The 23,241-nt window shown below is 34.6% G+C and overlaps 2 protein-coding genes across 4 annotated transcripts in view; both read left to right on the plus strand.

Annotated features, from left to right (window-relative positions):
- phf1 (PHD finger protein 1) overlaps window positions 1-8,099 on the plus strand; it is a 21,949-nt gene extending 13,850 nt beyond the window's left edge. For 2 of the 3 annotated variants that reach the window (XM_089117998.1, XM_039684816.2), the window contains exons 10-15: window positions 26-93; window positions 466-597; window positions 1,984-2,062; window positions 4,053-4,168; window positions 4,435-4,518; window positions 6,279-8,099. In XM_089117998.1, coding sequence (XP_088974124.1) covers window positions 26-93; window positions 466-597; window positions 1,984-2,062; window positions 4,053-4,168; window positions 4,435-4,518; window positions 6,279-6,537 — 738 coding nt within the window. In that variant the 3' untranslated portion in view covers window positions 6,538-8,099. The remainder of the gene's footprint in view (window positions 1-25; window positions 94-465; window positions 598-1,983; window positions 2,063-4,052; window positions 4,169-4,434; window positions 4,519-6,278) is intronic. The other variant, XM_089117999.1, reaches the window with a different exon arrangement.
- A 4,295-nt stretch (window positions 8,100-12,394) lies between these two features.
- syngap1b (synaptic Ras GTPase activating protein 1b) overlaps window positions 12,395-23,241 on the plus strand; it is a 131,567-nt gene continuing 120,720 nt past the window's right edge. Inside the window, 1 exon segment of the mRNA XM_089118000.1 lies at window positions 12,395-12,701. Within this exon segment, the coding sequence (XP_088974126.1) occupies window positions 12,680-12,701 (22 nt within the window). The 5' untranslated portion in view covers window positions 12,395-12,679.

Genomic DNA, 23,241 nt, shown 5'->3' on the forward strand with positions numbered 1-23,241 from the left:
TCGACTCTATATTTTAATCCCTCAGCTGTCGGACACGCCGAGGCAAGACCGTTGCCAAAACCTGCTCAATGCTTTAAATTCCCACAAAGACAGGTGAGACACGGATCATACTCTGAAAACTGCCCATAGGGTTATAACACATATTTCCAATAATATCTGCAAAACCATTACTGTAATTGCTTTACATTATAAGTGACTCTGCACATGTCATTTCCCTCTCTACATATAGTGTTTTGATAGCTGAAGGTGGTTCTGTCTTTCAAAACAAATAATTCAGAGTCCATTTCCATTTTCCTTCTGTCAAGGTTTGTGGATGATGCCGCTCAAATGCTAGCGCTTAAATAACTGAATCAGATGTTTTAGTTGGCGAGTGTGAGATGCCCAGGAACAAATAAAAATCTGTCAGCGAGCCCTGAAGAACAGCAGTTGAATACCAATCCAATGTGATTTTGATCTGTTGTAAAGGTTCGTCTCGGGGAAGGAAATAAAGAAGAAGAAGTGTCTCTTCGGGCTCCAAGTTCGGGCTCCTCCCCCTCTGTCGTCGGACCAATCTCCTTTCATCGCCGAACAGCCAATCAACATCACCCACAGGAGAAGGTCAGAGAGGCAGGAGCACATCAAGCTCTTTTCATATCAACATTCAATTTCTTTTCTTCTGTAATCTGAGTAAAACGGCATATCAGTAAGAAAAGGAATTTATTTCTTCTGTTGGATAATTCAATACAATGAATCACACACAGTACCAGTATGAACACGCGTTGATAAGATAGGAAGGGTTGAAAAGGTATGACGGATTAATTACATAAGCCGAAAACAAAATGTCTTTTAATTCTATTTAAAAGATTATGGAGACTTTACCAAATAGTAACAATAAAACCCTGTAAATTGTCTTTGACACAAGGCAGAATTAACTTTAATCATTTTTCCTGTTATTATTTTACTCGCCTTCATGATTTCCTAAACATGAAAAACACAAAATTTTCGTTTTTAAAATAAACTTTAGGCTGTTTTTTTTTTGTGATCATGTTTGCCAAGTTCAAAAAACAGGACACAAATACAGCACTAATACGAACCAGTGTGATTTATAGTTTTAATAATTTAAATTATAACAGTTTTTATTATATTCTATGTATTCTTAATATTTTAAGAATAGTTTTTTGTGTAACCATGGTTACATAGCTCAAAAACAGGATCTAAAAACATCACCAGTATGAAATATTGTTTAACAATGAATATCATTTTTAATTATTATAGGCTATTTTATGTAACCATTTTTTTCTGGGGTAAAAAACAGGACACAAAAACACCACCAGTTTGATATATTTTTAATAATTCATATTTTAAATGACGCATATCATATTTAATATTTTAAATATTTAGTGATGTTTGTCAAGCTCAAAAACATCACCAATATTGAACCATATATATATTTTTAAATAATTTATATTTTAAAAATATCATTTTAATTCTTTAATATTTTAAATAAATGTTTCATAATTAATATGATTTTAATATTTGTAATTATTATAAGGCTATTTTATGTGACCATGTTTGCTGGGCTAAAAAACAGGACACAAAAACACCACCAGTTTGATATATTTTTAATAATTTATATTTTAAATGACACATATATTTAATATTTTAAATAATGATTGATGTTTGCCAAGCTCAAAAACACAACCAATATCGAACCATATATATTTTTTAATCATTTATATTTTAAATATATCATTTTAATTATATTTAATATTTTAAATAAATGTTTCATAATTAAAATAATTTTTATTTTTGTAATTATTATTGACCATTTTATGTGACCATGTTTGCCATGCTCAAAAAAAACATCAGTATGATATGTGTAGCTAAATAATTGATATTTCAAATGACTAATTTTTAATAATTTTTAATATTTAAAATAATTATTGACTGTTTTTTGTGGCCATGTTTGCCAAACTCACAAATCAGTTGTCGTCTTTGCTCCAGCCCCACGTCACTGTCCTGCCAGCGGAGAGCGGTGGGTCCGGAGGCCCGTAAATCAAAGCGTCGGGTCACCGAGACACAGGTCAGTGCGTCTGTCTTTAACAGCAGCGATCAAAAGATGTCTGCATCAGTACTGAGACTTTCTCATTCACGAAAGACACCCAGCATCACCTTTTGGGTTTGTTTTTCTCTTCATATTCATTTGACTTATTTTTTGCAACTTGCAACTCTGAGTCAACAAGGTCTGTCTAGCCTTGCAAGTAGCCATAAAATACATGTACACAGAGGCACAATGATTGCATGCGTCCATTTTGAGAAGGGTTTGATAAAAAACTAGGACTTTTCTTATTCCACCGGGTAAGTGTGCAAAAAATGACATTTTGATGTTATGTTTTTATCAATTCTTGTACAAGTTTTGGGTATTTTATTTTTATTTATTTAAGTAATTTTTTTTAATCTTGTTTTGCTTTATTTTGTTGTTGAACAGTTAGCTTTTTTCCCTTATCCATATATAAAAAAAAAAATATCATTGCTTTGCAATATATCTTCTTTTTATTTTATTTTTCACTGCACAAATAGTCATTACTTTGTTTTCCTCATACATCTTACATAAAAAATCTATATTTTAAAATACCATTTGTGTTAATGTTTTTCATTTATTTTTTTTATCTCTATTTTAATTAAATTTAATAAAAATGTGTATTTTAAAATACCAAATTTTATTTTATTTTAATTTAGATGGCAAGCACCATCTAAATTATTTATATGTATTTATATTTTCCCAGCAAAGAAAATATATTAAAATAATAGTATTATTAGCATTAATGCTTTTTGCATGCAGATTGTTGTAATACGGACCTCTACCAATAGGGGCTAACATCCATAGCTAACTAACCAAACCTCATGCAGTTATTGTGATTGTTCATTACCATCATTTCCAAGTGTTTGGGCACTAACGCTATCTCTTGTTTTGAGCTGCTGGAACAAACTGCTATTGTCAATTGACTTTGGTATGATATGTACCACAGAATAATGCAGTCATTTAGATTCAGTATGTGTACGCGATCATCCTCACACACACTGTTGTCACACGGCACCATCGCTTCTCCCCCACTGTGTGCTGTATTACACAGCTAACACAGCCATAAATCTTAAGACTGGGCAGAAATCACCTAATATCATTTGAAAGTCTAATTTTCTTTTGTGCTTCTCCGCACTTATGAACAAGAAACCATTCTGTTGGAGAGGCGTCTCAATTTTTTAATAATCATCATAAATAATAAGAGTCCACAGGCATACAGGCGACATGTATAAATGCTTTTCTGCATTATGACATCTGCAGTCTTATTTAATATCTTAATAATTTTTTTCATGGAAGCTTGTTTCCACCACAGAATATATTTTTTTAAAGATAAATATTATTATTATTATTTTTCTCTCACAATTGCGACTTTATATCTCACAATTCTGACTTTATAACTCGCAATTCGGACTTCATATCTCACAATTCTGACTTTATAACTCATAATTGCGACTTTACATCTTGTAATTCTGACTTTATCGCAATTCTGACTTTATAACATGCAATTCTGACTTTTTAACACACAATTCTGACTTTTTTAACATGCAATTCTGACTTTTTAACACACAATTCTGACTTTTTAACACGCAATTCTGACTTTACAACTCACAATTCTGACTTAATAACACGCAATTCTGACTTTATAACTCTCAATTGCGACTTTATATCTTGTAATTCTGGCTTTATCGCAATTCTGACTTTATATCTCTCAGTTTTTAGTCTTTATAACTCATAATTCTGACTTTATAACATGCAATTCTAACTTTACATATTTCTTTACTTTTTATAATTCCGACTTTACAATAATTAAATGCAAGAAAAAAAGTCAGAATAGTGAGATAAAACATTTTTATTCAATGGCGGAAACAAGCTTCCATAGTATATACATATGACTATTTATTCCTTACACACAAAAAGTGATTTTTTTGAAGCATAGACCTTTTAAACAGATCATGTTTGTTGTTTATAACAGTTGATCATGTCATTTTAGACTTGCCCACCAGGAGTTGCGACAAACTCTATTGACCTAGTGCCATGTTGCCACGGTTACGCTGATGGAACAAGCCTGTATAACCCCAGAAAACCAGATGAAGAGATGAGTTTGGGGTTAGTAGCATGTTAAAATGAAAAACCATAACATTTTCATATATGGAAGCGTGTTTCTGCCACGGAATATATGTATTATAAAAAAATGTAGACCAATTGTAACTTTTTATCTCACAATTCTGAATCTTTTCCTCAGAATTGCGAGTTATCAATTTGCATTTGAGACATACAGGTTTATATCTCACCGTTCCAAGTGAAGTGAGTTGCTAGAAAAAAGTCTGAATAATCACTGTTTCATTTATTAAAAAAGTCTTTATGTATTACAGTTCACCTCCCAAGAGAATGTTTGCGCTCTATCACCCTTCATACAATGGATCTCAGGACCTGTCTAGAACTCTGCATCATTACAGGTCTGTAGAGAAAGTATGCACTGAAGTCAATTAGAGATACATTTAATGCTACTGTCATTCTGAAAATGAAAATGATTTACTCGATCCAAAACGGTATGTGGTCGGCTTTATTCAAGCTTATAAGCAGGTATCAAGCTCCAAAATTAACCACCATAATAACACAGCAACAGTGTTTATACTTTTTACTTAGTATTTGTCTTTTTTCCATTGCAAATCTAATAATTCTTAAATCAAGATTGTGTAGGAAAATTGCTTAAGAAAGTCTTGTTTTCTTAAGAAAGTCTTGTTTTCTTTTTATTTGAGGCACATTATATATATATATGAAGAGTTCAGATGCAAAAGCCTCTAAATGCCATTTGAAAATTTCTTCTTTAATGATGATTTTTATCAAACTTGTATATTTAAGTTCAGTGATTTCACTTAAATGACAATTAATAGGTAATCTTCATTGCGATTTAAGTGAAATTACTGAACTTAAATATACAAGCTTGATAAAAATCATCATTAAAGAAGAAAATTTCAAATGGCATTTAGAGGCTTTTGCATCTGAACTCTTCATATATATATATATATATATATATATATATATATATATATATACAGTATACTGTGTATATATATATATATATATATATATATATATATATACAGTATATACATACATATATGTATATCAAAAGTCAAAAGTTTTAGATCGGTAAGATTTTTTATGTTTTAAAAAAGAAGTCTCTTCTGCTCACCAAGGCTGCAATTTGATTAAAAAAAAATACATAAAAACAATAATATTGTGAAATATTATTACAATTTAAAACAGCGGTTTTCTATGTGAATATATAGTGAAGTGTAATTTATTCCTGTGATCAAAGCTGAATTTACAACATCATTACCCCAGTCTTCAGTGTCACATGATCCTACAGAAATGATTATAATATGATGCTCAAGAAATATTTATGATTATTATCCATGTTGAAAACAGTTTTTTACATTTTTATTTCAGGATTCTTTGATGAATAGAAAGTTCAAAAGAACAGAATTGATCTGAAATGGAAAGCTTTTGTAACATTAATCACTACCATTCAAAAGTTTGGGGTCAGTAAGAATTTATTTTTTATTTTTGATCAAAAGTTACAGTAATGACATTTATAATGTTAGAAAAGATTATATTTTAAATAAATGCTGTTCTTTTGAACTTTCCATTCATCGTAGAATTTTGGGGGAAAAAATGGTACACGACTGTTTTCAACATTGAAAATAATAATTTATGTTTTTTGAGCATAAAATCAGCATATTAGAATGATTTCTGAAGGATCATGTGACACTGAAAACTGATGTGTAATCAGCAACAGTAATGATGTTGAAAATTCAGCTTTCAAATTACATTTTAAAATATATTAAATCATTTTAAATTGTCATAATATTTCACATTTTGTCTTTTTTTTCATCAAATAAAGCAGCCTTGGTGAGCAGAAGAGACTTCATTTAAAAACATAAAAAATCTTACGGATCTAAAACTTTTGACCGGTAGTGTCCGATATATTATGCATCAGGTATGCATCAACTCGTCTTAGTTACGGGAATAACATAGTTTAAAATGAAAAAAAACGGTGCAGTGTCCCTTTAACTTTTGTTGTACAGAACATATCTGTATAAGGATGCTGTCCAAATTCCATTTGAGAAAAAATACATATAATTTCTATTTTGGCTGAACTGTTCTTTCAAAGTGAGTACTTTTTGCATGTCTGTGTAATTGTTCTGTTCAGTGCAGAGGACCCTTGTCGACTTCCAGCCCCCTGCCTTCCATTCTCTCCGTCCTCGGGTCACCCACCCGGACAGCGGTATGAAAGCTGCCCTTCCCTCTTCCTGCGTGACGTGCCACCCTACCCCAGTACAGTCGGCATGGGGGGGCCCACGGCCATGGGATGGGGGGGAGGCGACGCCGTCCGGATCCTGGCCAGACGCGTGACGGCAGACGGAAAAGTCCAGTACCTGGTCGAGTGGGGAAACGTGAGCGTGTACTGAGACTTGTGCGAGATGGAGAAAGAGAAGGGGAAAGGGCTAGAGACATCAAGACGTGCACCATTAGTGTTTGCATGGTTACGAGCAGAGGTGTGAAAGCATCAATGAGCAGGTGGGTGTCTCGAGAGAAGAAAACCACAGCGAGCAAATCCAGGTTGAGCTACACAGCAGCTTCACTGAGATTAAATCTCTTTAGTTTCTTTTACAGTGTCTCCTATATTTTCAATACTGTTAGAAAACGCCTTTAGAATGCCTTGAACTTTATTATCATGATTTGTAATGTATAAGCTATTCATCGCCATCACATGATGTTCATGTACGCATAATGGTCAAAATGTACAATTTCAGGAAAGCTTTTTTTTCATGCGGTCACATCAATAATTGTAATATTTCAATGACAGGGAAATGAGTTCACCTTTAAAAATAGTCCGAGGTTCAGTTCGAGTTCAGTCGATTATCACAAATATTAATTTCCTCTTGTCCCTCCTTAAATAAAAAAAAAAAGTACGGTTACATTTATGATGGAAGCGAAGTGTTAAAATGCTCACTATTTCAATAGTATAGCCATTTGTAACAAAATGATTTAAACAGCTTCACAGCTCGAAATGATAAGATTCACGTTTCTGCTTTTAAATTCTCCAAAGTTGACTGTCACTTTCATTGCAGATGTGGTCGATTGACCTTATCTTGTACTGAATTTAGGAATATTCCTTTAATACTAAGCATATCATTCAAATGTTTCATGATGGATGGCAAATAAAACATAAACAATGCTGATAATCCCCATTTTTAAACATCAAGAGATCATTTTTTAACGATTTACAGCATAAATTAGATGTTTGTCAAGATATGCTATTGAGAGTGGATTTAAATGAATATAAGACTGTTCTTAAATCTTTTTGTTAAAATCACTGTAACTTATATGGAAGCCTATTTCTGCAACAAAAGAAAAAACAACATGCTTTTTGTCAGAATTATGACATGAAAAATCATATATCAGTTATAATTTTGATAAAAAGTTAAATACTGAAAGAAAGTCAATTAACATTTTATTTTTTGTCACAATTATGACAAATTGAAATGGACATGTATTGAAATTATGAAATGCGTCATAATTGTGACTTTTTATCTCAGAAATAGGATGTCATGTTTTTTTGTTGCATGGCGGAAGTAGGCTTTTATTGTAACTCGAACGACTGCAACAGAAATATTTAAAGATGACAGAAGCGAGTCCCTGAACATTTATCAGGTCCAATACAGATTACATGCAGATCATACCTGAATAAAAACATGAGGCATTTAGTCCTTATGTGACGCTCAATTCATCAGTGAATGATTATGAATGTATTGTGTGTGTTTTTATTTGTATTTTTTTTTACGTAATTGTTAGGTCATAGATAGACAAATTTTATGTCAGGGTGACCAGAATTAGCAGACTGTAGTCCTTTTTTTTTAATAGTCAAGTTTAATTCTTTGACGTTTTGTCAGATTATGTTTATATGTACTCTAGGTTGACACCTAAAATATAAACAAACAATAAAAAGATACCATTATGTTGTATAAAAGTTGCAAGTGTCGACTTTCTCTGTTTATATTCCCATAAAAAAAAAATGTAAATAAAAAATACTAATAACTTCCTCTAATTTAGATTCAAATTTTGTGTAGGCCTATGTGTGTGTGTGTACAGTAATTGGTCGGTAAACCTTACATTATGGGGACAAATATCCCCACAAAATGGTAGTATCTAAAATCATTGTGGGGACATTTTTTGGTCCCCATGAGGAAAACAGCTATATATATAAATCAAAAGTGCTTTTTGAACATGCAGCGTCAAAATGCGGAAAGTTTTCTGTGATAAGTAGGTTTAGGGGTAGGGTTAGTGTGAGGGGATATAAAATACATTTTGTAGAGTTTAAAAATCAGCATGTCTAGATATAAAACATGAAAACACGTGTGTGAGAGATTATTTATAATATTTGCGACCACCGGGTGGCAGCCGCGCACGACCATTGACGCCCTTCCCCTAACAGGTGAGCACTATGACACACTAGGAATTTCGTTATAATTCTTTTCACAGTTTCAAGCACGTTTTGTTATGTTTTATAAGGACTGTAAGGTGTTTTGAGAAATAACATAACAGCAGACGGCAGGAATGTTATAGTTTGGAGTTAGCTATATCTGCGTTGAACGCCATTTTGGCTCCGGTTGCCTTGACAGCAGGCCTCAGTTTCTGACTCTGTGGAGAATCTTCACAGAAATATGTGGGTTATACAGTATAGCCTACTCCTTCAAGTGAACTCTGAAATATCGCAATTGGGATTTACGTGCACACGATTAACCAAGCGTGTTTTCCAGTGGAAAAATAAAAAGTTATGACGTTAAAGGTGGCATATTTTTAACATGAAAGATGGCGGGAAACAACTCTGCGTTATACTGAATAGTTTTGTAAAGTTATTTAAGTTTTACCTCTATATTTCAACACTATTGATTTGTTATATATAAAAGAGTTAGGCCTAAACTTTTTTTCTTTAGATAGCCTTGCATAGTCATTGTAAAAGTGATGCAGGTAAATTTACACGCAAAACACAACAACAGTTTGCCTCCATCTTGCATTGTTTTGGGTAGGCTACTTCTGCATTTTGTTACTGTTTTGTCTAGGCCTATATGTGAATGTCAAAATTGACTTCCCATACTGTACGTTACATCCATAGACAGTAAAAGGGTTACATCCGAAGGGAGCTTGTGTTTAGCAGGTGTAAAGAGAAAGAGGGTTTTTTTTATATATAATTATTAAAACGTTTCTGGCAATCTTAAAGGGATAGTTCACCCAACAATGAAATTCCTGTCATTAATTACTCGCCCTCATGTTGTTCCAAAGTAAGACTTTCGGTCATCTTCGGGAAGGTCTTTCAAAAGAAGAAAGGGGGGTTTCTATCCATCCATTGACAGCTATGCAACTAGTACCACTTGTCCACTTTGACACTTCATAAAGTTCATAAAGAAAAGAGATTGTAAAACAAATCAATATGTATTGAGTGGTTTAGTCCAAATTTTCTGAAGAGACTCGATCGCTTTTTTTTATATGATGAACAGATTGAATTTAGACTTATTCACGTTTAATCAATGATCAGAAAACATACACAGAAGCTCAATCGAACCTTTAAAAAGCTTCTTTTTTAGATTGTAATGTTCTTCGAATAATAATTACATTTAAAAAGGTTTTTAAAAGTTTAATCTGAAATCTTGTAAATGATACAAAAGTAAAAAAAAAAATACCCCTATTGAAAAGAAAAGTTATCTATATTCTAAGGTAGTACCTTCTGGGTTCTACTTGTTCGGCTCAAGGCCTCAAAGGCCTAGTTCACAAAAATGGCCACCTAACCGGAAGTAAGGTAAACTTTTTTCCGGTGATAGCGCTAGCAGTTGCAGTCGGAGGACAAATGTCGAGACTAAAACCGGTCCGTTCTGTTGCATACCTTTTAATCTTTCAAACCAAAGGAGAAACAACCATATGTATCGCGTCACAGTTTTTCGTGTTTTCATGGAACAACTGTGGAGAAGTTTAATCACGGCAGACGCGTGTGAAGGAGGAAGCAGATGTTGAAATGTAGTGTTGATACCGGTTCGGGACCGATGCTTTGAAAAAAACATGTTTATATTGCACTTGATTATTATCCGATTTGCACGTCATGCACTTTTATTTATTATTAATAAGTATTGGCAAATTCAAATTTTTTGTACAAGATGTTTTCTGTAACTTTCTTTCCTTTTACCGGGTGCGTTTTGCCAGGCCTGCTATTTACATGTGTGTGCAAGCAAGGGCTGGAACATTTATTAAACGTGTAGAATACTTTCCAATCCGTTACATATAGTCTTATAAATTCTGACGTTTGTGATATAAAAAAATAAACATATTAGAATAACTTTGTGAAAGTTGTGTGAACACAAGCAGTTTTTTCCCGTGAGTGGGAATGGAAAACCAGAAGTGGAACAGAACGGTAAGAGTGGAGAGAGGAACATGATTTTGCTCCAGTCCAGGCTTTGATTACATCTCCATAAGCAGGGTGAACCTTCCTACCAATTCAAACTAAAATTAAGACATTTATTACACTATTTGACGGCCTTAAATAATGAAAAGGGTCATTTAAGACATAAGGACAGGGGGACCCTGATATTGACGGAAATCCATCGAACTCCCATAATGACGGATAACTTAGGCCTACATACCTTATATATTAGTAAATATGTTGTCTCACATTTTTATATGAAAATGGCTTATTATGTAATATGCAATATATGTATTAACACCATATAATTCTGTATGTTTTCAAATATACTGTTAAACCATTTATGATAAGATTTAATTTCTTTTCATTAGGGAACCCCAGACAGTAATATTGTGTAACATCATGATTTTTTTTTAATTACTAATTAGTCCAGAAGATTGCATGAATGAAGTGAGTATTACATGTATTTTTTTTAAATCATGATGTTACATTATATTTAACTGTCTGAAAGATTTTAACTGTTATGAAAAGAACATATAGCTATATATATAGCCTATATATATATATATATATATATATATATATATATATTTAACAAAAACCACTAGATTTCACTCATAGCCTACAATCAGACATCATTTCAATTTATTAATTTATTGTTTTTCGATATATTTAGGTTGAATGTGAGAAGTAATCAAGTGTCATGCCATTTATGAATGGAACTTTATGGAAGCAAACGTCAAGAATTTGTAACTGTTAACCTTGTCCAATTTCGATGTTTTCACAGCTCCCTGAAAACTATCAACAAAACTAAAAACATCTGATATTCTTACTTTTGTCAGATATATATGAATGATTGAGTGATTGAATGATTGAAAACAAGCTGTTCGAGGTCCATTTTGAGAATGAATGTCGATCGTCATATTGTTGTCGTCTGTGTTTGACGTGATTTAATTTCTCCCCAGTTGTTCCATGAAAACACGGAAAGCTGTGAAGTGATAAATTAGGTTGTTTCTTCTTTGGGTTGACATAAACATCATAAAAAGGTAAGCAACAGGTCAACCACTGTTCTCACATGGAGTATTTTAACGATGTCTACATTTCTAGGCTCAACGGCACAGTCTATGGGAGGTCAGACAGCTCTCGGATTTCATCAAACGTGACTATCTTCTTAATTTGTTTTCCGAAGATGAACGAAGGTCTTACGGGGGAACGACATGAGTGAGTTGGCTAAATGACATAGGCTAATTTTCATTTTTGTGTGAACTAACCCTTTATTGCATGTGCTTCGAGCAATAGTAGAATATTTGCTTTACACTAAAAAATGCTGGGTTGTTTGGGTCAAAAATGGACAAACCCAACCGTTGGGTTTAAAAATGTTAAACCAACTGTTGGGTTTGTCCATATTTGATCCATATCATATAGGCTAGCACGGAAAGCACTTATCATAAATCATATATTTATATTTAACTGGTCTGTACAGTAGACCTAGGCCTAGTTTGGTTAAAGTTATTAGGCTATTTTAGATGTTAGGTCGAGGTTCAAATCAATTGTTCATTCATCGTGTAATAACTTCAGAACCGAGCGATGGCATCAGGAATTCCTATACTCTGATTTATAACGTTACGATTATTCATATTCAATGGTGTGTACATGGTTAATTGTCAATTGAATCTAAATGGGATTATATCGCATCCAATTTACACACATCGATCTACACTGGCAGCTACACGCGCACACACTTACATGCGCGTGCTCTCTCTCTCTCTCTCTCTCTCTCTCTCTCTCTCTCTCTCTCTCTCTCTCTCTCTCTCTCTCTCTCTCTCTCTCTCTCTCTCTTCACCGCCCCCTTCTCTCTCTTTCTCTCTCTCTCCCTTCGTTCTCCTTCTTCATCACTCTTGTTTTGCGCGTGTGTGATATGTGATGCGATATACGGGCTGTAATCATTCCAATGGCTCTTGTCGAGCATGGACGATGATTTCGTTTCGATTCTTCCATTCGCATTACGGGAATATCGCTCCAGCGTCGACGCAGTCCATGAGCTCAAGGGGTTTTTGGCTTCCTTTGACTGCTGAAGGATATTTTCGCATGTCGAGAGACTGACGAGACACTGAGAGCACGTTCAATGCCGTTGGAACATGTCATATGTTCCCTTTCAAGGTAAGATTTGTGCTGCATCCTCCGTGTTCCTCCCTCAGCGTCCTCCTGCGCTATAGAGGACCACTGATGCTGATGCTCTCAGTGCTGCAGGTGGAGGACTGCTGTCATTTTATCACTCTAAGTCAGGCAGCTCCTGTGTGCGTGTGAGGGTTAGAGACCCCTCTGCCCTTTAAGACGTTTTACAATCTATTTCAGCACTGCAGGGTCTATGTCCCACTGCATGGAAGCTCACTGGTTAGAGGGATTATCTTGATTTGTATGAATGAAATGTCTCAGATGCTCACTACTAGTATTGTACTGAAATATCCTTTCATTTGGATACTTTTTGTGTCTGTACTCTTGAGTTTTGTGAAGTAGCTGACTGGGATGTTATTTCATGCTTTGGGGGGAATGAGCTTATTGCCTTCCTTTTGCAACGGTGCATCTGTTATCTTCAATAGCAGGCGCATCAATACTTTAACAGTCACTTAATAGTTTTTTAAATGGAGTATTGCTGTGTTGAGCGAGGAGCGCTGATTATTCATTCTGATTTGTTGTGCATGTAATATTAAGTCACTTCAGTGGCTTTGCGTTTTGATCTCTTGTTGAGAAGTCAACTTCATCAGACTTACATTTTTGATGTTGCGACTTTTGCTGAATTTAAAACGATGTCAGTTCAGCTCTTCTATTTGAGAGCTGCTGGTTATGTTATTGGATAGCCTAATATTTGTGTGGACTATAGTTGCTTTGAACGCTTATGCCATGAAAAAGAAAAGGTGACTAACTGGGTCGAGAAGTAACTTGCCCAATGACTGACCTCTGTCGGTTCAAAGTCGAAGTGTGGAAACTGATTTTTGGGAATATAATGTGCCTGAGTTCTACTTAGGCTGTTTCCAATACTATAAAGCTAATTTCAAGACTTATGCAGCCTCTTATTAATGTCTACAGACATATTTATGCATTTTATTTATTAATGTCTACAGACACATGCATTTTTTATGCACATTTTTAGAATTTATTTGTAATTGGCATTTCCATCCAGCACATTTCTATGCGTTATCCCACACTGTGCTTAAAAATCGGTGGATGGAAACATAGCTAGTGAAACTTTACACTCTTTGGTCTCAGAACGACATCACATTCTGTGGCGTTTTTAAAAGAAAAACATAATTCAACAATATCAACTTATGCAATTTACTCCAATTTACTGCAACGCTGTTATTCTGCAGATTTTGCATTCTTTTAATCCATTTAAAGGTCACGTGGCTTATCAATTCTCTATTAAACGTCTTCACGTGATACGATTTCGCAGGTTAGAGTTCATCAAACTTGAACTTTGGAAGGCAGCGAAATGCGGAACTTATTCGCTTGAGCTTGTGCTTCCTGTCACTCGAATATCGAAATATATTTTGAGATTATGCCTTTAAATTCAGGCTAGGGAGTTCACCAGGGTTTGGAATTGAGCTTCTGACTCACTTTAACATCAGCAGTGCAGAAAAAAACATCACTGTACTCCAGGGTTTTTACATTCACACCAGGACCAAAGAGGCATGCAAGATGTTCCCTTATTATAAAGTCAGCCTTATAGTAATTCAATTATACTCAAATGTTTAGCCTACAGCTTGATTTAATAGGCTTCTAGAAAAGATGGTCTCCCCATTTTGATTGGTTTTAACTATTCATGTTGCCAGAAGGTCATTTAGGGCCAGAAAACCTAAAGTCTGATTCAGTCCATAGTCAGAATGAGGTGTTTTTTAACAACTATTACATCCATCAGTCATTTAAAACTTTTAATAAGGATATATAAACGTACAAAAGTTTTGGGGTGAGTGCGATTTTTATTCATCAAGGATGCATTAAATTGATTAGTAGAGACGATTATGCTACAAAAGATTTCTATTTCAAATAAACTGTTTTCAACACTGATAATAATAAAAAAAATATGTTTACTGAGCAGCAAATCAGCGTTTTAGAAAGATTTCTGAAGGGTCATGTGAAATTGGACACCGATATAATGATGCTGAAAATTCAGCTTTGCATCACAGAAGTAAATTCTATTTTAAAACAAATGCAGCCTTTTTTAATTTTATCCACCCCAAACTTTTGAACGGTATATAAACAGCAGCTACAGTTTGTGATAAATACATATTTTAAGCTGTAAGCAGAACATGCTAATTATTGTTTTTTTTCTTCTTTTTGCTTAGACAAGCATATTTTTTATTGGAGCTCATATTCAAGGGATTTGAACAAACCTCTAACCTTATTAAACTTTGGTGTGTAGCTTGTCCTGAGTATTTCATGAGATTTTTGAGAAGAGGTGTGCAATTACTTTTGTGAAGCTCCATCATTGACATACTTTTCATAGACTATAGACCAGTAGGACTAAAAATCATAGAGCGATTTTTAGGAAGAGCGAACTGTACAGTAGCATGACAAGCTACTAACTAGTTTAAACTTTATTAGTCAACTCACTGATTTATATAAGTTAGTTAGCTTCTCTACATGTTGTTAAGAAAGTACGTGACTATTAAAGCTATTTAAGGGACTAATGCTTTCATAAATTCAAGAGTCAGATGATACTGTTTAATTCAGGAACTGGCACATTTTGTCCAGCACAAAAACATCTGCATTTATTGGTGACCCCTTCTTAATTTTACAATGTACACATGGTAACAAAATTTTAATACCCTTTAGAATATTAAAAGAGCTACAAAATCAAAAATCAAAACAACTTTCATGCAATGGAGATGTTCTATGGATGTTAAAGGTTCCTAAGGGAACCATAGAAGCAAAGAAATAACCTTTTTATAAAAAAGTGTAACTGCTAAAATCAGAATACAGGCTCAGCATTTATATAACTGAGACAAACACATACTGCAGTGACAAACACTATAATTTAATTAAATATTTCACTTCAAAAGAGAAGATGCAGGAGTTTTGATCAGTGAATCATTTATTTAGGTGAACCATCACATGAAACAAACACATTCACTAAAATGTATCAGATTAGTTTATGCTGCATTTGACATACTTGTGGAAAAACTAGCTTGTTTCTGGAAAAGCTAGACTATTATGAAAACAGATAAGCTGTTCTCTTAAAAATAAAGGTTATAAAGGACGTCTTTGTAGAAATTATATTTCTTTATGTGAAGTTAATGATCTAAAGTACCGTTTGCACAATGGAAAAGTTCCATGCTCTTAAAAATAAATGTTTTTTGGCATCATTAGGGGCTTTTGCAACTGGTAGTGCTTGGAACTTTATAGGAACTAGCCACCAGGGCAATGCCGTTTTCCAGGTGATGTAAGCCACCCTTGTTGTTGTGACTTTGAAGCAAACAGTATACAAAGAAAGCAAACATTATATGAAAAAGCTTTAGCATTTGGTTGATGCCCATTGTCCGTAGCTGAACAGAAATATTCGCTTGGTCCCCTCAAAGTCACGTCGGATTTTCTCCGTGGTGTAAAGTTTAAGAGGCCCATCTATCTCTTTTGTCCATGTTCGTAATATGTGTGTGTATACAGCCTTGTTTTTAAATGGCTGGCGCTGGTTTTTCGTGTGCATTTGGCCAATCAGTACACTTATGTCACTGGTAGTTCCTATAGACCATTTTGCTAGATGTGAACAACACTGGTCCAGAAACACTTCCTGTTTCAGTTTGTAACGGTTTTCTTTAGTTCACATGTAAAGAAAACATCTTAAAGATGTTATTTAACTTTTTGATTCAGTTTTACATGTTACATTTTACATTGTTTTTTTTTGCCAGCTTTTATGTAGTGTTAAAAAACTGAAACAGGAAGTGCTTCTGGACCAGCGTTGTTTACATCTTGCAAAATGGTCTTTTGATCTGGTTCAGACCCTACTCTGAAGTAGAAGCTAATTTAGTTCCCCCATAAGTCATTCCTAGAAATAAAATCATTAGTTCCTGCGGTGCAAACACGTCAAAAAACGTGTACTTCTGCAATTAGTTCTAGAAACTATGAAAATGTTTCTCCAGGCAAAGGCCAATAATCATCCCACGTAGAACCTTTAACATTCATGGAACAAAATGAACATCAGGTGCAAATGATAATCAAACAATGAAAACAATGGTATTTATTTTCGTATGTATTTTCGTAATATTCAAATTTCCCACTAAATATTTTCCTCTAATATCTCATCAGCAATTTCGATTTCGGCACGCTCTGCTGCAGCTGAGCACTAAGAGCGAATGTACAGTGACGTGACATAACTGCCAGATTCATAATTCAGCCGATGCCGTCTAAACATCGTGTCTGTCAGCCATCACGATGGACAATGATATCTTCCATCGGCCCAACCCTATAGGAGACTAACTAGAATTAGGGAAAATGGACAAAGGAAACAGAAAACAGAGCAAAAACCAACTCATTGTTAAACTCAAACACAGATAAAACCGGACATAACCCTGACAGGTTCTTAATAATGGAAAATGCTCTTTAAACGGAAAGTTTGTTTGGGAAATTAAAAATGGTTCCTCTTTTGCATCACTGCGAAACCCGCCTTTTGGAACATTTATTTATGTTAAAGTTTCTTCATGGAATCGTCAATGCCAATTAGGGATGCACCGATATGACATTTTTTTGCCGAAGCCGAATAATAATGAAACACTTGGCCGAGGCCCGAATACCAAACATGGTGTTTCACATTTTTTCCATTTTTGACAATTTTTTCACCATTGCATTAATTACATAGTAAACAGTAGTAAATAGTAAATAGTTGTTAATATTTTGTTTTGCTTTCAGAGAAAATTTAATTTAAATTTAAAATCTAATTTTAAAATATTTATTTAACACTGTATATCTGCTGGAATCTTAAACAAATGTTCAAACAAAGCACAATATAACTAAAATAAATTAGTAAAAAAAAAAATCAAATAAAAATGTATTTGGCCATCTTTGTAGCCCCCTTTCTTGAATAACATATGTTAGGCCTATAACTAACTGCTGAAAGTAGTTGTAACTCAACAAACAGTGCATTGAAATGTGGATGAACCACAACAAATGAATAACTATCCTAGACATAAGCCTACTGGTATAAGGTGAATGTCTCGGGCAGTTCATGATCTGTATGTAGCCAGGACTCGGACAATTCAGCAGAACAGTGTCTGCAAACGGCCGTTTTTGCATCTTTCTCTGACAATTTAAAGGGCTTCCACACCGCAACATTTTTGCTGCATTTATAAAGCACGCGCCTCTCTCTCACGTTACTCTTTGATCGAGCCATCAAAAACATCGTTTGGAAAAATGTATTCTGTCTTTTTACTTATTCGGCCGAACACCGAAAGTAGAGCCCGTCCGATCGATAAAGGATTTTGAAGGCTGGTACCGAAACAAATATTTGTTGGTTTTAAAATCCGATATTCCGATATATCGGCTGATATTTTATATTTATTTATTTTTTTCAAGCGTGTTTCGTCCGTTTTTATTTTATTTTTTAAATTTTCATTTATCGGCCATTATAACTGCCGATACCGATAGTTTGGAAAATGCCTAATATCGGCCTGCCGATATATATATATATATATATATTTTTTGCTCTTTTCGGCCAAATACTTTCAGTTGCCGAACATTCGGTGCATCCCTAACGCCAATAAAGAACCTTTATTTTATGGTGTCACACTACTACTGAAAAATGTACATTGTTAGTAGTGTTAGTTGCATCACTACTTTTATAGTTCTTCACACTGTTCTTTACATAATGTAGGCCTGCTATATGACTAATACCTTGAACTTTTTTTCCATTAACTAGCCTGCAAGGGATTTGATCTTTTCCTCTGTGTCAAATTACATGCTGATGTAGCAGCTTATGATATAATTGCGTCGAAAAATTAATATGAAACCTACACAGTGGCACCTTACACCGAGGAGCTATTCGTGCCACGTGAAGACAGTGGATGCGAGTCCATCCATTAGTTCTCACTCGAGACGGCCATCAGTGAGTGAGAGTTATATTTAAATCTCTTATACTGAGAGCAATGGCCAGCTGACACTGTTAAACTACAGCTGTGCCTCAGCAACTTTTTGGGAAGAAGAACGGATCATCCGCTCTCAATTCTCCAGATACAAAATATGACGAACGGATTTTTAGCATTTCACTATTTACCGTAGCTTTCCTGAACCATGTTTGAGACTTACACTTTTTCGGATGTTTTCTCTTGCTTTCTGACATAGTGTAAGGCCTAAACATAGACCATGCGAGCATGCAAATGCAAATAATGCTACTAGCTATGCTAATGTAAATAACTGCAAACAAAAGCTCATGCATCATTTGTTTGCAGATGCCACTTGGTGTATACATAATGCAATGACATTTAGATATTATAGATATTATTGTGTGGTTTTGGTGTCTAAAATGGTTTGTTGTTTCAAATGATTCAAAGCAGCAGATACTGTGTAAATCATTCATTTTTTTGCAGTCTTAGCTCCAGTGATGGAGTATTAGCACACAGAGACAGATGACAGATGCAGTAGGTAGGTGGAGTGTGGCAGACTGCCTGTTTTAGGACTTCACGGCTCACGCTCTCGCTTACTGATGCAGTGATAAAGAATGAAGCTTACTGTAATTGACTGTAATCAACTCTACACATACACACACAGCCAGGGCAATATACTGTAGAGGCAATGGACGCCGCCACCACAGAAACCCACCATACTGGCATTTCATTACAGCACGTTTATGAGACTGGCTTTGACTGGTTATGAAACTGTTTAATGTGCGTGCATTCCTTCATTATGTAGTATGCATGCTATGATGCTGCTTGCAGTATTTTTTTTATTTGCAAAACAACACATTTATAGTCAGGACCTCCTTCATATAATATAAATATGTATATTTTAAGACCTGGTTATACTGTGTGTGGAAAAAAAATGTTATGAAGACAACATATTTAAATATTAAATCAATGCCATTAGTTACTAAAGCCAAAAGTTATTATTATTAAAATATTAAATTAATGAATATTTATTATAAAATAATTTATTATACTATTTTTCTCAAAACTATGTGCAAATTTGTTTAATTTACACTATTATGATATAATGGAAAAAATAACATTTGATGTTACAAAGGCATATAAATAATATTAAATAATTGCCATTTATGTTGTAATTTTTCTAAAGGCAAAGGAAATTATTACATTGTTATTAGACAATTTTATATACGTACAGTTATCCTGATGAGACACATTTTCATTTACATTCAATGTAAATGTTTAATGCTTAGAAATATATAATGTATATATGTTCATTTAAAATAGTAAGAAATATTTATAACACTCTGTTTATTACATAGTTGTTTCATTTATTAAAAACATGGCTCACAACAGAATAAAAAAAGTTTGATGTAAATAACAATTAGCATTATGTTGTTATTTTACTATAGCCAAAAGAAATTAAATTAAGAAATTTGTATTGTATTGTTAGATGTCTAAACATTTTCATTTCCATTTATATATGTACATCACTTAGAAGTAAATAATACATTTGTATTAAGATTATTAAGAAATGTATATTTTAAATGTATTATACAGTAATTAATTGAGGTATCATTCATGCCTCTCGTGTGTAAAGAGTTGCTAAAGTTTACTAAGGGTTTGTTAAAATCACTAACCCTAAATATTATTGATTATAATAGTGATGCTTTTAATTTTGAAGACTAAAATTGTGTGCCTTTAAAGGATCTGCTTATGGGAATTACACATTAATATTGCAGGGATACATTAGTGCGGTGATCGAGCGCTGTATCCACAGAGGTGAATTTATTTTATAGACTCGTATGGCTCTAATTCATGTCAAATTTCCATATTTTCATCAAAACACTCAGGTGCTTTGGGAGTGGAAAGATATTAGAAACATTCATTATCCTTATCTTAAGGAATTAATCAAATCTCTAGCCGAAAGGGTTTTTACAGACTCTATTTGAAATGACAATTCAGTCAAACATGTTTTTTTCAGTATTACTGATATATTATATTCCTGTAACATTCAAATAATTTATATTGCATTGTTTATTTGCATTTCAACCACAATGTAGTACAATAAGTTTGAGTTTGTTTCCGTACAACTGCTCCTTTAAATAGCGCGTGCATGAGGTGCTGTTTAAAACGACTAATGTGATGCCTTTAAATGAGTTTAGGAAAGATAATAAACATGTAGGATCCATCAGTGAAGCACCAGGGCTCTTTGCACAGACTGTTCTTTTGCACATCTGCAGCACTGCATGTAAAAAATGTTTGATATTGAGGTTTCTCTCTTCACGCTTTCATGTATGATTTTCATTCATGTTCTCAGCTTTCTGTTGTTTCTCCGATACACTAGTCTAGAACAACTCAGATCGGTGGCGGTTCACGTAACACTTTGTTCTTTAGTTCCACCCCGTATGCTTTTCTCCAGATGTGACATTCTTGCTCATGGAGCTTGCAAAAATAGAGAAATTGATCATTTTCATGGGTTTTGTATTGGCTAACGTTTCTTTAAACGGGTCATGAACTGGCTTTTTAAATTTTATCAGGTCAACTTATGACGTTCACTTGGTTTTTGCATTCAAAAACATCAAAATGAATAAGTAATAGCCTTAGGCTATTTTGTACCCTATTTTTGAGCCTAGCTGAATAACGCTCGGTTTTTATGGGCGTCTCGCACTGAAGACTTGGAAGTAAACGGCCACTGCTGTGAGTGGATAACAGTTTTGCATATTATAATGAGTTTCAACTCACCCGTCGATGCACGTTGGGGAAATTGTTTTGAAAATGTCCAATATTGTAAAATGGCAACCGGAATGATTCGACCCAGAGTTCGTGTGTTGCACAAAAGCTTTGCCATGGCGCGAAATGCAGATGTAGGGCAGGAAGTGATTTTCTATATTTAGGAAGCACTTTAACACACTCAAAATGCCTATGTTTTGCGTCGTTTATGGTTGCTCAAATCGATCAAACCACAAGGAGTTTTTATCGTTTGCCAAAAGTTGTTGTTCATAAGGGGGGAAAATACAAGAAATTGACAGAAAAACACAGGGGAAAATGCCTTGCAAACCTACGTCTGCGGTCGGGAGGAGCCGAATGGGAAAATGCCTGTGTGTGTGTGCAGTGATCACTTCGTCAAATGTGAGTTAATACATTATTTATGTGGCTTATAATTACATTATTCAGGTGTTTAAATACACTTATGTGGCTGTTTGTGTAACATACCTGTTTCCGATATTTGTAAAGTCAAAGTATGTCTGTAAGACGAGTTAGTTGCTGATATCTACAGCCTCGATGGCAGGCAAATCTCTCAATTCAGTTGAAAATCGGTCCTCTTCATAACGCAAGGATCACGTCCAACATATGTTTCGATTTTCTGTTTATATATTTCTCTTGTAATAAAGTAGTACAGTACGGATTTTCCTCCATCTCGTCCATTGCGGTCTTCACTCCTTGCCCTCCATCTGCATTCCGCGCGTCAACACAATCACGTGACTGCAAACCACCTATTCCTGTCAGATCCAATATAGACGGCACAGCACGTTCTTTACTCTTAATCGGTCTGCAAATCCAGTCTTGTTTACAAAACAATCCTCAGTGAAATGAAGCGAACAGACGACGATGTTTTACCCTCATCAGCTGGAACGTCATTAAAAATAAAGTTTATCCATGCAGTCCTATTGGAATCCAGAGGAAGCTTATGCAGCGACTGTCTTCTTCCACAACCAGGCACTGCACAATATTTTGTATTGCTCGGTAGCTCGATCCGTTTTGTCATCACGAGGGAGGCATCTATGTCATTTAGCTATGCGTGTAATGCGCGAATAGGTGGGCGGGGCTAAATCAACCGGCGTTGATTTTCTCCTGCGGGGGCGGTGTCTTATCCTCTTTGACGTCATAGTTCCCCACTTTGAAAAACGAGTCGTTTGCTGAGCCTGGTGTGTCAATAAAAGCTTTTATTGGACTAACACGGACGTTTTCAGTTCTGAAACTTACAGCATATTCTTATAATATGATGACCTCTTAGATGTCAAAAGCTCAAGGAAAATTTGATTTCTCAGTTCATCACCCCTTTAAAGCATGTCATTTAAGGCAGATCTTTTCCATACAGTGACTGGTTTTAGAGACCTTAGCTATCGAACAAAAACCCATCAGAAAAGTTCCATGAAGTCTTCTGAAGCCAGACAATATCAAGCCAACATTACATTTAAGCTATTATTCACTGTTCTGATGTTTTGACATCAAAGATCGTTTGAGATAATGGCATGAAGTAACAACATCTGGCAGCAGTGCTTATGACTGTTTAGTGGCCTTCTCTCAAAAGCTCTGGGTTTGAGATTGAAGCAAGATACGGTGGAGGGCATGTGTCTATTCCAGTTACTGCGACTCAACATGGAAGTAACCCTTGAGGTTGTGCTTGTGTTCTTGCTTGTCATGTAAGACGATGACATCCCTCCCTCGAGTGGAAGCTACACTGTGTGAAGCTGCATTCACAAACTAGCTGACTAGTCCAGGGATTTTCACACTGTTTGGATTTCAAGGACCACCTAATAAAATGATTGGCTTTCAAAGGACTGCCTTCA

This window comes from Pimephales promelas, chromosome 12 (assembly GCF_988280905.1).
Source record: "Pimephales promelas chromosome 12, fPimPro1.hap1.1, whole genome shotgun sequence".
In the NCBI taxonomy this organism is placed as follows: domain Eukaryota; kingdom Metazoa; phylum Chordata; class Actinopteri; order Cypriniformes; family Leuciscidae; genus Pimephales; species Pimephales promelas.